Source organism: Mycteria americana, chromosome 6 (assembly GCF_035582795.1).
Source record: "Mycteria americana isolate JAX WOST 10 ecotype Jacksonville Zoo and Gardens chromosome 6, USCA_MyAme_1.0, whole genome shotgun sequence".
Taxonomy (NCBI): Eukaryota; Metazoa; Chordata; class Aves; order Ciconiiformes; family Ciconiidae; genus Mycteria; species Mycteria americana.
The window spans coordinates 4027737-4041253 of NC_134370.1; the positions used below are offsets into that span (position 1 = coordinate 4027737).

General features: G+C 37.3%; 1 protein-coding gene across 1 annotated transcript in view; it reads left to right on the forward strand.

The window, feature by feature from the left end:
* The window catches only part of DHX32 (DEAH-box helicase 32 (putative)), a 26297-nt gene continuing 12780 nt past the window's right edge, over window positions 1-13517 (forward strand). The window contains exons 1-6 of the mRNA XM_075504354.1: window positions 1-270; window positions 2986-3179; window positions 4724-5096; window positions 7861-8106; window positions 10328-10427; window positions 10555-10713. Of these exons, the coding sequence (XP_075360469.1) occupies window positions 1-270; window positions 2986-3179; window positions 4724-5096; window positions 7861-8106; window positions 10328-10427; window positions 10555-10713 (1342 nt within the window). The remainder of the gene's footprint in view (window positions 271-2985; window positions 3180-4723; window positions 5097-7860; window positions 8107-10327; window positions 10428-10554; window positions 10714-13517) is intronic.

Consider the following 13517-nt stretch of genomic DNA (forward strand, 5'->3'; position numbering starts at 1 on the left):
ATGGCGTTTTTAACCTTTCCTCCAGAGATCCACTGGTTTTCAGAATTACTTGACTGCAACGATGGTGATGAAGAGGAAATACTAGTATGTGGAGAAGATTTAGAGCTTAATCCTTTCGATGGCTTGCCTTACTCTTCCCGTTATTATAAACTTATGAAGGAAAGAGAAGAACTTCCAGTATGGAAAGAGAAATATCCTTTTATGGAAAGTTTGCTTAATAATCAAATTGTGATTGTTTCAGGAGATGCTAAAACTGGCAAGAGCTCCCAGGTCAGTACAACATGCTTGGTTGGGGGGTTTTTTTAATTATTTTTAGAACATTGAATGTTGTACACTTTTCAGAGTTAGTATTACTATTTTGCTAATACTACATATTTTAAAACAGAAAAAACTTTTTGCAGTGAATTTACTATTCACCGCTGTTGCCCTTTACTTATATTAGGCACATCAATATCCAGATTTATATTGCACTAGTATCTGGTTTCTGTTAGTAGTGGACTGTTGCTATGCTGAGCGCTGTATGGTATTGCAATATAATAACATCCAGTTCTGAAGAGTTCAGCTGCGGTGTACGCGCACATAGTTGTATTGAGTTTAGCAGTTCTCAGTGTAGAAACAGATGTGCAGCCATCTATTGTAATCTGAGGTATTAAGGCCAGAGAGGGAAAGTGAAACACAGAAGGTGACAAAAGATTATCACGGTCAAATATAGATGTCAAATATAAATATAAGCATATATTTAAATAACTTTCTTCAAATATTCACAAACAATTGACACTTACTTTACTTTTGTCTGTTACAAGCCATTTTTACTTGGCTGATGATGTCTTTTGGGCTTCAGGGTAAGTTGAGCACTGAAGAGTAACACTTCTCAGACTGTCACTGTCTGACACAGTGTCATAAACAACTAACAAATATCTCAAACTACAACTTTTTTTGTACTAAATTTAAAAAAAGTCAAGCCCTTTCTGAACACTGAGGACCACATGCATTAACTGCTATAGTTTAAAATTCAGAACCAAATATACACATAACCTTAGAAAAATTCTGTATCAAATTTTCTTGTAGCTATCAGTATGTGCACTGTAAATTATTGCTGTGTTTGCATCTCACATCATCACATCTCAACTTGAAAAACTATCAGCTATGTACTTTAAAATGTATTACAGAATGTATCAGCTAAAATCCTTCCCTACTGAAATTACAGGTGTATTTCTACTGTCTTCAGAGAGGCCAAGGCTAAGTGTAAAATACTTTAGGACTTATTTCAGATTGCTTTAGTATTTTACCAATAAATCATTCCTGCTACATTTGGCTGGCTGCTATTTTGTTCCACTGGAAAATTTTATTGCCTCCTCCCTAATATTGACCAAACTTGTCATCTTACCCTCTTTTTGTCCATCATCACATTGAATGCCCAGGAGAAATGGTAAACTCTGCAATGCCTATGGTGGATTCAATGCATATTCTTACTTGGAAAGCGTGTTTTGGTTCTGATTAGTGCTATATCAGGAAAGAAATACAGTGGATTTGCAGGCAGGTCACTGGAGAAGGTGAAAAAGTTCTCAGGCAATGAAGGATTGAAATCAGTAGGGCTGTGTCTCAGGGAGAAGTAATGGTCTTTCCCTCACTTCAGCCAAGAGCAAATGCTTTTTCCAAGAATACACAATTACTTTACAGAACTCATGTTAAAAGACGTTACTGAAGCCAAGATCTCAGTTGACTCTAAACACATAAATATCCACTAGGACTATCAAATTCTGTTGTAATAATGTATAACAACCTGAGTCTGCCACCACAGTAAGCAGAGAAGAATTTTCAAGCAAGTGTTATAAGCCAAAACATGATTGTTTATGACTGGGCTCAGGAGAAAACTTTCCTGCAGGTAAAGCTGTAGGATAATTACTGTTGCAGGGCATCTCATATCTGCCAGACACTTTGATGCTGGACACTGCTAGAGATCACATATTGAACTAGAGACACGATACTTCTAATTGAAAATTCCTATGTTCCTATAAAAAGGATACACACCCACCTGGTGCCTGGAATATTTTTTGGAGTGCAAAGTCTTTACCCCTTGTTATTGACTTTAATTTATACAAAACGAACTTTGTATAATAATAAACTACTTGCTAAGAAATATGAGCTTTTTAAATTGTCCTTAAACAAGTTTAGTAAGATGTAACACGTTGCTAGCTGGTTTTTAAACATTTTTAGAAACATAAAGAACTATACAGAAATAAATGATATGTGGCTGATGCAGCTAGTTTATATATGTTGATTAAGTAAAGAATTTGAAACCTAATGCTTTCATTAAAATAATATTTATAATGTAATTTTACTTTCTCATGACAATAACATTAATATGTTCTAGTGCTGATTTTCTACTGTAAATATATAAATCAGAGAGCTACTGCATAAGTTTCTGGAGCAGTTCAGTTTCAGTTATCTTTGTTTACAGAGTAATTAATCTGAAATTACATCTATTTACTGTGGCATTTGTCAGTTTGAAATCCTCTTCTTCCTGCGACGTTTCTCATGTCAAGCACCTGAATATGGCATAGCACAGGCAGGTTTACCGCTGAGCCAGCTGAGAAGGCTCTGACAGCAACTGCACTAATGTTGTTGGATCAGTCAGGAGATGCTTAAGAATGATACTGCCGCTGTTACCCGCTCCCCAGAGGCCAATTCTGTCCCTTCCGCAATACGTTCGAACTAATCTGAGTCCAGCTGAGAAATTCTCAGGTAAACCTTCTAGCCCATGTCACTCCAACTCTTGACTACTTAAGAGATTCAGCATCTTGACATCTATCACGGCAGGTAATTTCTGTGTCAGGTACAGCTCATCCGTCAGCAGTCAGGCAGACGGTAAGCAGCGGGTGCTCAGGTTGATTTTGTTCTTCCACACTGTCTACTTCTTTTGCATTACAGTCTCCGCTAATCGTGTTAAATACCAAATACATCTGTTTTCTTATTTACTTACAGATTCCTCAGTGGTGTGCCGAGTATTGCCTTTCTGTCCACTATCAACACGGTGTAGTCGTATGCACCCAGGTCCACAAGCAGACAGCGGTGTGGCTAGCACTGCGTGTGGCCGATGAAATGGATGTCAACATTGGCCACGAAGTGGGGTATGTCATCCCATTTGAAAGCTGCTGTACAACAGAAACTATCCTGAGGTTTGTGTGTTTGGTTTTTAATGCCTTCAAACTACTATGTAGCTTACAGTTCCTTGCAAGTGCAAAAGTTTGCAGCTGACAGCACTCCAGTCCTTAGGCTCTTCGTTGCATCGCTCCACTAACGTGGTCAGGACAGATAACTTAACAACCGTGGGGGAACATTGCTATAGTTGCAAAAGATTTTTGCATACAGGATGAAAACAAAAAAACCCCAACACTGCTTTATAAAGTTGCATATGATATTTTAAAATGCAGTTACCGGAGATTTTGTGATTAATCAGTAAGCTGTAGAAGTCTTGAAGGAGGTATTCTGTGCTAAATTGTAGTAGAGGTTTAAGTGGGCAAGGTTACCATCTGTGCAAAACTTCAGAAGCACCTCAGTAACCTCCATATCATTCTACTTTTTCTTTCTCTGTTTTCCAGTACAGGAGTGTTCATTACCATGAGAGAACATGGGATAATCCATCACAAAGTAAAGCTGAAATTTAAAAGCAATCAAAACTCATGGCTAGAAAACGGTATATTCAGTAATAAGAGAAAAAAGCATTTAGGAGGATATTTAAGAGATAAGAAATGCACTTAATGTATTAAATATAGGCAGGCGACAGCAGCAACACAGGGATTCAGATTTGGAGCCTCTCTGAAAGTTAGGAGAGTTATTTTCTCTGGTTCCTTAATATGGCAGGCACAAACTATAAATTCTAGATCATAAGCCTTTTTCCCAGCCACTGATTTCCAGTGGAGAAGAGGATACTCACCACTTCTGAAAATCAAGTTCAACTGCTCTTCCTTTTGCATGTCCTTTCTCTTTCGCGGAGAACTCTGTAAACCTCTTCCTGCAGCACATCTTCCTGCAGCTGCTCCTGATGTGGAAGGGAGATGAATCCTATCGTCTCACACATCGAAACCTGGTTCAAGAATTCAAAGTCCTCCTGAGCAACACAGCAAAAAATAATATCCTTTTTTTATTATTATTTTTTTTTACAAAAAATTATTTTTACAAAATTTTTAAAAAATATATATATTTTTACAAAAAAAATATTATTTTTACAAAAAAACTTTCAGTAGCAGGAATAATAGGCATAAAAGTGAGGAGGGCTTTACGGTATGAATTAATCTCTCATCTTGGTTCTGGCACTGCCTCAAGCGCGCGCGTACACCTTCTTTTCCTCATCCAAAAATATTAGTTCCTAGCGCAAGAATTGGTTATGGCATGCAGAATGCTTAGATAGTCTGGAAGACAAAAGGCAATATAAGTCATGATTTTAGGGCAGAAGTATTTATTCTTTTGCCTAGAGCACCCTTTCAACCATAGTGCCACTTAGTGTCATTAATTTACATTGAGTTTCTAGCTATTTAAAGAAGGATTTAAACACGTAGCTGAGACTGTGATACTGTCTACAAAATAGACTCTCTGTTCTTATCAAATCTTTCTTGTTAGAACAGAAAGAACCAAGCTTCCCCCAAGACCCTGAATTAATTTCTTACAATCAAATCTGAATATTCCAAGAAACTTTGTAGAGTTTTCTGTTTGTACGTTGCAGATACTGTACAGATGATATGCTACAAAGGGAAATGATGTCAACGCCTCTTCTGAACTATTACGGCGTTATCATCTTGGATGATGTGCATGAAAGAACTGTTGCAACAGATGCATTACTTGGCCTTCTTAAAGATGTCTTGATATCGAGACCAGAACTGAGGCTGGTAATACTTACTGCGCCTCAAATGTCCAGCAAACTGCAGAATTATTACGGCAGCGTCCCCTTCATAAGGGTGGAAAATAAACACCACGCAGAGGTTGTATACTCTTGCAGCGTTCAGAAAGACCATTTTCTGTCTGCACTAAGACTGCTCTTCGAGATACACCATACAAAAGAGAAGGGTGACATTGCGATCTTTCTGGCATGTGAACAAGTAAGTTATTAACCAATTCCAGTATTTCTGATTTTAATCAAGAAACAATTTACATCTGTGTTTTTATATAACCTATAAATATCTTGTTGCCAGTATCTAAGACACTGGACATTGCCAACAGTTTTTATCAATTCAGGTTTTTCCAGCAAAGAAGTTACGGTATAGATAACGCTGTATTTTATACAGATAGCACAAACTAATGCAAGGAACTATCAGATTTTCTGTAGGCTTAAAGAAAGGCCATCATCCTTCTGTGTGATGCAAAAAGTAGCAAAGGTGGCATACAGGGACAAGGGCCATAGATGCAGGGAGTTAATACATTGCAAGCTATTCTGGCATTGGGTATATCACACCTTGTGTTATCGCTGTTTTGCAGGAATGGACACATGTCCAGTTTGCATAAATGTCCTACTTCACGTGAATGTTTTTATCTTAAACTTGTTTACAAGGTCTTTCCATTTGCATTCTCCTTTATGGCTGCAAACTTCCCAACCATTTGTGTACACAACAGCAGGAGGCAAAGATCACTCCGGAGGTGCAACGGTAATCCAGGAATCTGCATGGGCTTGGCTATTCTAAATAGAGGCAACTTTGAATCCCTGAAGACAGCAGAGATGCCCTAAATGCACTGCTGCCAGGATTGCACGATCACACCCTTCTCAGAAAAATTTCACAGTACTTCATAGCTGTCAAAGCAATCGCACATCAAATAAACATTTTAAGACTTGAAATTATTATAAATTATTATTACCATTATTTATTTCCTGATAGTGATCTTCAACCTTCCACTTTGTATCATTAAACCTGCTTTAGAACAAAAAATTCACCTTAGTAGCCCCAGGAGACAATGCCTTTTCACGTGCAAAGATAAATTACCATAAACTATCCAGGTAGTACTGCTTTTCACTGTAAAAAGGGGGATGGATATGTAACACTTTTAATAATGCTAATAATCAGTTTCAAACTTTACAGACACAACTTTTACGAATGATGAATTAATGCATTCCCTGTATCAGTTCCCATATTGACAATAGGTAATGTTAGAGAGAAAACACATAGCCTTTCCCTTTCAAAGGACTGGGAACACAGCTTAGGGACATTTTTTCGATGGGCAAGTCCCACAAAATACTGAAATAATAATTTCTTTCTTGCCGAGAAGAGATTACTTAGTTCTCTCTCTCACAATGAATAAAACACTCGTTATGAACTGTTACCGCACAGTTCACATCCCACGCATTCTTGCTTAACTGTGATTTAAAGTTTCATATTGCTAGTGGCTCACTGTTCCCTAGCACTCAACTGTCTTTTGAACTGAACAAAAATACGAATAAACTAAGAACATTAAGATTTATGTGTTGTCTTGGTGCCAGCCTTGCTATTAGATGCCACTGTCATATCTGTATAAGAATTTTTATAGAATACTTTCAACCTATAACTACTATGAATGTAGTTGCACTCTCAAATAGAAACTGTCTGGTTTTTCAATTTTGAAAAATGTTTGCTAATAAAAATGCTTTTGGAAAAAAAAAAACCCTTTCAAGCTGAACAAGTCTATGAATGATTTTTGTATACCTTTAGAAAAAAAAAAAAAATCATTCACAACACAAATTATTTTATATTTTAAAAAAGACTAAAACCACAACAACAAAAAAACCTTTTACAATTGATATTCAACCTCTGAATTTGTGGACTGTTTTAAAGGTGATGTTCCATTAACACAGCTTAGGGACATTTTATTGACTTTATTAAGTCTTCACAGAGTTTATTAATCATTAGGGGAAAAAACCACCCAATACAAACCTTTACAATACTTATATCTTCTTAAACATAATAACTGAGGTAAAGTAGGGACGTTTCTGCATACTTTGATTTTTTTTTTATGTATTGTAATTGGACTAAGAACATAATAGCAGTTTCCAAAGTGACCCAAACGGGGGCTCTGCCATTTTAGCCCTTCCAGTGACGGGGACAGTCGGGATGGAGAGGGTCGGAGCAGTGACTTGCTGTGACCTGCGCTGCCTCCAGGAGCACCCGTGCACATCGCACCTCCGCCAGCAGCGCAGGGCACCCCGTTGCCAGCGCCGGGGTGCACCGTGCACATGCAGAGAGCTGTTTCCCACGGGACGCTGCCACTCGGCACCCATGTGCATAACTTCTGTCGCAGCAGAACAGAAAACATTTTGGGCACACCAGTGGAGTACCTGAGTATCTGCTACAGCATTACAGACAAATTAGTCTGCTAATTTGTCTACAGACAAATTTGTCTGCTACAGACAAATTGCTAATGTCTGCTACAGACAAATTTGCACCAAACTCTTTGGCACTAAATGACCGATGTGGATACATCCTACATGTCCTACATACATAAAGTTTAGTGACCATTTCATAATTTCCTCAGCCTTGTTATTCCTATACTATATTTTTGCACATCTGTCTTCCCCTGGAGGTTGGTTTGGATATGATTAAAGCCAGAGAAGACGATTTTGAAAATTGCAGAGGAGAAAAAGAGATTTCAAAAACCAGCCCAGCTTTTCCCTGGTCTATAGTTAGCCGATACAGTTGGTAAATTCTCATACATAGTTCTTTTCCCTTTTTTTTTTTTCCTTTAATTATTAATCATGTAAGATTTAAATGTTGTTATAGTTTGATACATAGTTAAAATTCATCTTAGAATAAAAAAGTTGCTTTAAAATTATATATTGATATTTGGTTTTCATACTCATAAGAAAAAAGAAAAAAAAAAAAATCTTTCTCCTGATTACAGGAAATTGAAAAAGCTTACCAAATGATCAGACAGGAACAGTCTAATTTAAATCCTGACCTTGGAGAACTCATCCCAGTTCCTTTATATCCCACAAAACAAGACCTAATTCCCAAGCCAAATCAAGACAAACAGAAATGCTGCAAAAAATACAGAAGAAAAGTGCTACTCACCACAAGCTTTGGAGAATCTTTGATTTGGATTAAAAATGTAACCTTTGTCATTGATGTCGGTGTTGAAAGAAGAAAGGTTAGTAAATTTAACCAAAATCAGTACGCCTAGAATGAACTCTGCATAAGCTTTTTTTTCAGGGTGGGGGAAAGGGAAACATGCAGCTCATAGATTGGTGCAAATGGTTTCTAAAGGATCAAATATTTTTCTGTTCTTCATAAGTCACATTCTATAACATTTTTAACATTCCAATTACCAACTTTCATAGACATGGGAAAACCAAGCAAGAAAACACAATTACTTCCTAAATTCAGTCAGAAAACAAAATTTTCAAGTTTCTAAAGCCAGATTAACACTCCCAGCTGAAACTGCCACTCATTTGGGCACCAAACTAATCACATTCCATTTGCAAACTACATCTCACCTCAATTTTGGCCTACCATTCCTAATTATGTCCTCAGTATCTTATAGATAGAGTGAAATACAATCAGTTCTTGGCTACATATTGGCAGATTACCTGGTTTAGTAGCTTAACCTCATCCCTTGCTTAACGCCTTCGTAATCGGTGTAGTGCCACAGAACGTATAACTAACGCTAAGGGCTGCTCACACAGGGAACCACTTCTTTTTAAAGCTGCTTGTGCTCCTTCCAGATACGTGCTTCCACCTAAGTACCTCAAAATGCTGCAAATTTGTCGAATTAATCTTTGACCTTTTAAAGTTCATTCTAAGTATGTCCTCAGTTCTTCTTTTCCACCCCATCCTGGGAAGGACTAGTGCTGCAATCACATGCCTCTTGTTTGATTCATTTATACAAAATTGATGTCCTAAAGCATGAGTGACTATGTAGGAACAAGTCACTACATGAACTGGAAAGCTGCACTACACGACAGGCTTTGTAACTGTTCAATGCGTTCTGCTAGTCAAAATAAATATTCCAGTAATAGGCAAAATAAACAATATAATGCAGTTTCTATATATAACCCAGAACTGAATGACCAAAATGGAAGTTAAGTGTTCCTAAAATTTTGGATCAATGATCATTAATCCTGATTAGCCTTGAGGGTAGTTCAGGCAAAAGCTTGGAAACTACCAGTACTCCTCATTTTCATTGCAAAAAATTGTGTCTAACTGTTATTTTTAAGGGTTCTCATTTGGAGGTTATAAACTAACTCAGCCTCAAGTCAAGGATAAAAAAAATTGTCATACTTTTCTGTGGAACGAACAAAAGCCTAAAGGCAGTTTTCAGTTAGACCATGCATAACTGAACTTATTTCTGAAACTACAGTTGTCTTCGATGACAGAAATTAATCTCACTTCCATGGTAATCTGAAGCCCAAAGTAAAAGTCAGTGCTTGCAGACTTCTGTGAATCAGAAATACAAAGTGATGGGAACAAATCAGTTTCAACACAGTCCTGATGGCCATCAAATCACCCCTATCAGTTACACAATTTTTACCCTTTAATTCAATTATTTTGTCCTAACAGCTGAAGTTTAGCCCTCTAATATTCATCCCTCAGCAGTTCAAATTCACATTCAATCCAGCTGAAAGGCCGTATGCGCAGAACAAAATCCCGCGTAAATCCTGCAGTTGGGATAGATAATAAATTTACCTGGAGGAAAAGAAATTTGTCCCCTACACTGAGGCACATTTTACCTTTTTTATTAAAACCCTGCTTAAAGTAGACAAGGTCAATTCAGATGACATGACTAGAAAGTTGCCTTATCCAGATGTTGTATGTCTTGCCATATACTACAGAAGCTTATGGACATCATCTGGTGGTCAGAACAGTGAGTGAATCAGCTCCTCAGTTTAATCAAAATAAAGTACAATTAAGAAAAAAATAAAACGGGGCATTGCACATCTTTGTTACAGTCCTTGTCTCCTGTACTGAACTGACAGATTTCAGTACTAAGACAAAAATCTGGAGTTATGGAACAAAATGTTATCAGACAATGTTGGGATTCTGTCATTGGAAGAAATAAATAATCTTTTTTGACGCTTTTCTTGATGATACCATAGATATACATTTTGTGCTTTAGTAAGGTACATTTCTTCAGAAAAAGACCTTTATCTTAGAGTATACTTACAGAGTTACTGTAAAACATAAGTGTCTGTCAATTTACCAAAGTGCTGACTGCTCTCATTTCCAAGCTGGTGAAATACGTAGTATAAAAAGAAATGAAACTGTTACTATACTTTCTGTAAAATGACCTAGACAAAAATGCAATACAGACCATTAACATTTTTGTAGTCTTCTCTTACTTATCTGATGCTTAATATCTCTTTCATTTAAAGGTGTACAATCCTAGAATCAGAGCAGACTCTGTTATAACGCAGCCTATCAGCAAAAGTCAAGCAGAGATGCATAAGCAAATTCTGGGCATGTCTTCATCAGGTAGAATTATTAGCTCAAAATTTAAATCCATTAACTCAAATTAATAATAGAATTGATGTGGCAATGTAAAAAAAAAAAAAAAACAAAAAAAACCCAAAAAAGGTAATTTTCCCGAAATCTCTTCCAGGAAAACTCTTCTGCTTGTATCCTGAAGAATTTACATATAAAGAAATTAAACCACATACACCAGCCAAAATAAAGGAATCAAAGCTAACTAGCATGGTTCTCTTCCTGAAGAGGATGGATATAGCAGGCTTCAGACACTGTGACTTCATAAGCAGGCCAGGTAATGATGATGCACCGATTTTCCATATTTTTACTATTTTTGCAGTTATTTAAAGATAATTTTGTCCTGTTATTCACAGTACTGTTTTTTATTGAAGTACTTGTAATAATATTGGCACTGCTTTTACCACTTACTTGCTAGACCAGTTCACAATGCAATAGTTGCACTTAGAAAAATGGTACCGTGTATGAACTGTTTGCTCTGAAAAAGACCATAAAGTATCTGAATGGAATTGGAATTAAAAAAAAAAAAATCAATATTCCAAATATCTTCTCATCTAGGTTTCATATTATTTTCCTGGAACCCACAAAGAAAATTGGTGTCCCATTGTACAAGGCATTGTACAGATATCTAACAAAATATATTCCTTTAATCAAAAGTTTACAACCCAAATAAACTACTTTTGTTACCTAGGAGATATATTTAGAGGAAAACAGCTTTCTTCTTATCCTCCAGCATCTCCCGCCTCAAATTTACAATAAGCTGTTACTTAAGGACAATATTATTTATAAAATAAACCCAAATAAACTTTCAATACTAGCCAGGGAATACTCTGAATTTTGAGGTAAGGGTGTGAAGAAAGTGGTTGCTTTTTTTTTTTTAATTATTTTTCGGACCTCATATTTTAGGGCTTTATCTATAGAAGGATATTCTCCTCTGTTCTGACCTACCACAAAAACCAAGTACCACTGCAAATTCTGCTGTTGATTTGAAGCCAATGAAAATGAAGGAAATAATAGCACCAATTTCACTGGTTTGAGGATCATATGACCTATTGCTAGCTTAATTTACGATAATTTTCCCATGCAAATAGGAAGAATTCTTACATTTTCCTCCCTTTCCTCATGCACATACACGGAAATAGAACGATCACTTGTCTTCTACGTGTTGTGCACTGTAATTAATCAGTAATAAAGAGTTTAATTCCCACTGTTGGATGCTGTGATAGATTGTAAGTGGAATTTTTAAGTAGAATTTATTCTGCTTTTCCCTTGTCTGCCCGCTTAGCAGAAACATGCCTAAAAGAAATGTGAAAGAAACACTGCCAGTCTGAGAGGTAACTCATTCAAGACTGATGAGAATCGGAGTATTTTGGCCTTGTGAGTGTCACCTCCTGTGTTGAATCTAGGAAAGCTTCATGGAAAATTGTTATGGAATACAGCTGGCTTCCACTCAAATTTAGAAAGTATTTTACTAAAAAAAAAAAAAAAAAAAGTCTGAAACGTATTCGTGCTTTTACTGGGTATGAAGAAAGTTGTTCTTGAACTGTAGAATGAATTACTAAAGTTACGTTAGGAAAAGCATTCAGTATTTTTGGATTTAAAGGGACAATGGAGACAGTTCGTATTGAGAGAGAATGAAATGCTAGAGGCATTTAAGGATTTCACAGACATGGGAATTCTAAGTTTTGTCTGTATTTTTGAGATAACGCAGCTGAAGAAAGCAGCTTGCTGATGTGTACAAAATAGCAAAGCCATTTGATGAATGCATCAGCTTCACTTGGATGGGCATCAAATATGAAAAAGTGTTTGCTAACTAGATCAAAAGTGCGAGGTCAAGGTATTGAAAAGTTTGAGGAATTACTGAAACGGTGTGAGGAATGTTAGACAAACCGTTTGAACAAAGAAAATATCCCACAAACACTGTAGGGGGTCCACTGAAAGGAGATGAGAAAGTCTGCACAATTTCCTGGTCTCCCTCCCGTCTTACGGCCCCACACAATTAAACATTTAAACATTGCTTTAATTGTCTAGTACAGCTCTTCCTTTATCCTGGGATAGATCACACATTGGCTTTCCTTGCCTTGGGGCTTTCTTTTTCCGACTTCTGAGCAGGCAACAAACCTCTTTCCTACTAACACTTAAGTTATATCCGTACCACAATTCTCCAGAGATGACTATAAAGCTCACACTATCAGAACACAGACAGTTTGAAGTACCTGGTGTGAAATACATTTGTCTGAAAGAAACAGGAATACTGAAGTAAGCGAATTTGTAAGGGGAGTTAGTTGTAGTATTAGACCAACTTACAGAACTCAAAACACATGTCAAGCTTTCAAGCACATAAAACCTACTTTTGGGCCCTTCATCCTCCCGAGAGCTTTGGGTCAATGATCTCAGCCTGTGAAAGCCCAAGTTTTCTCATTCTGTGTTGAGACAGCCCCAACCTGCCGCACACACTCAACACCACACAGGTCTCCAGTGGCTAAAGAAGCACGACATCCTCCAGCAGAAGCAGAGACTGACCCTCAAGTCACACCACAGAGTCCTTGCTGCCCAGCTCCAAATACCTCTAGTACCCAGTTAAAGGGTAGCCCTGAAGCTTTTTCATTGCTAGCCATAAGGTCAAATAGATGTTACACCTTTCTGGATTACGTGCTGCAGGAGAGGGGCACAGAGGAGGCAAAGAGAAGAGCTATCAGAGATGGAAAGTGTCCCCTCTTAAGCAAGAAATTTTAGCTTTGCAAAAGGCTTCATTATTTTTGCTGCAGTCAGTTTAGTTGCATAAGCCTTCTGTAACCTGAAGTGATGAAAAAGGCTGAGGAAGAGGAGGAGGGGTCTCTGAGACGGTATACGGACCTAAGCGAAAAAGATGAGCAACAAAGCTCTCAAAACAAGTAGTGTGGCTTTTCAGACCCTAAGAAAACTCCTGGGCATAACAGTTCTTATTCACATCTACTGCCAATGTATACAAAGCCAATTCGCCCACCCTCAACCAAACATGGCACAAGATCAACTGGACTAAAAAACCCCCCACAACCAAGCAAAGAAAAAGACATGGCAGTATTTCTATATGCTCTCATC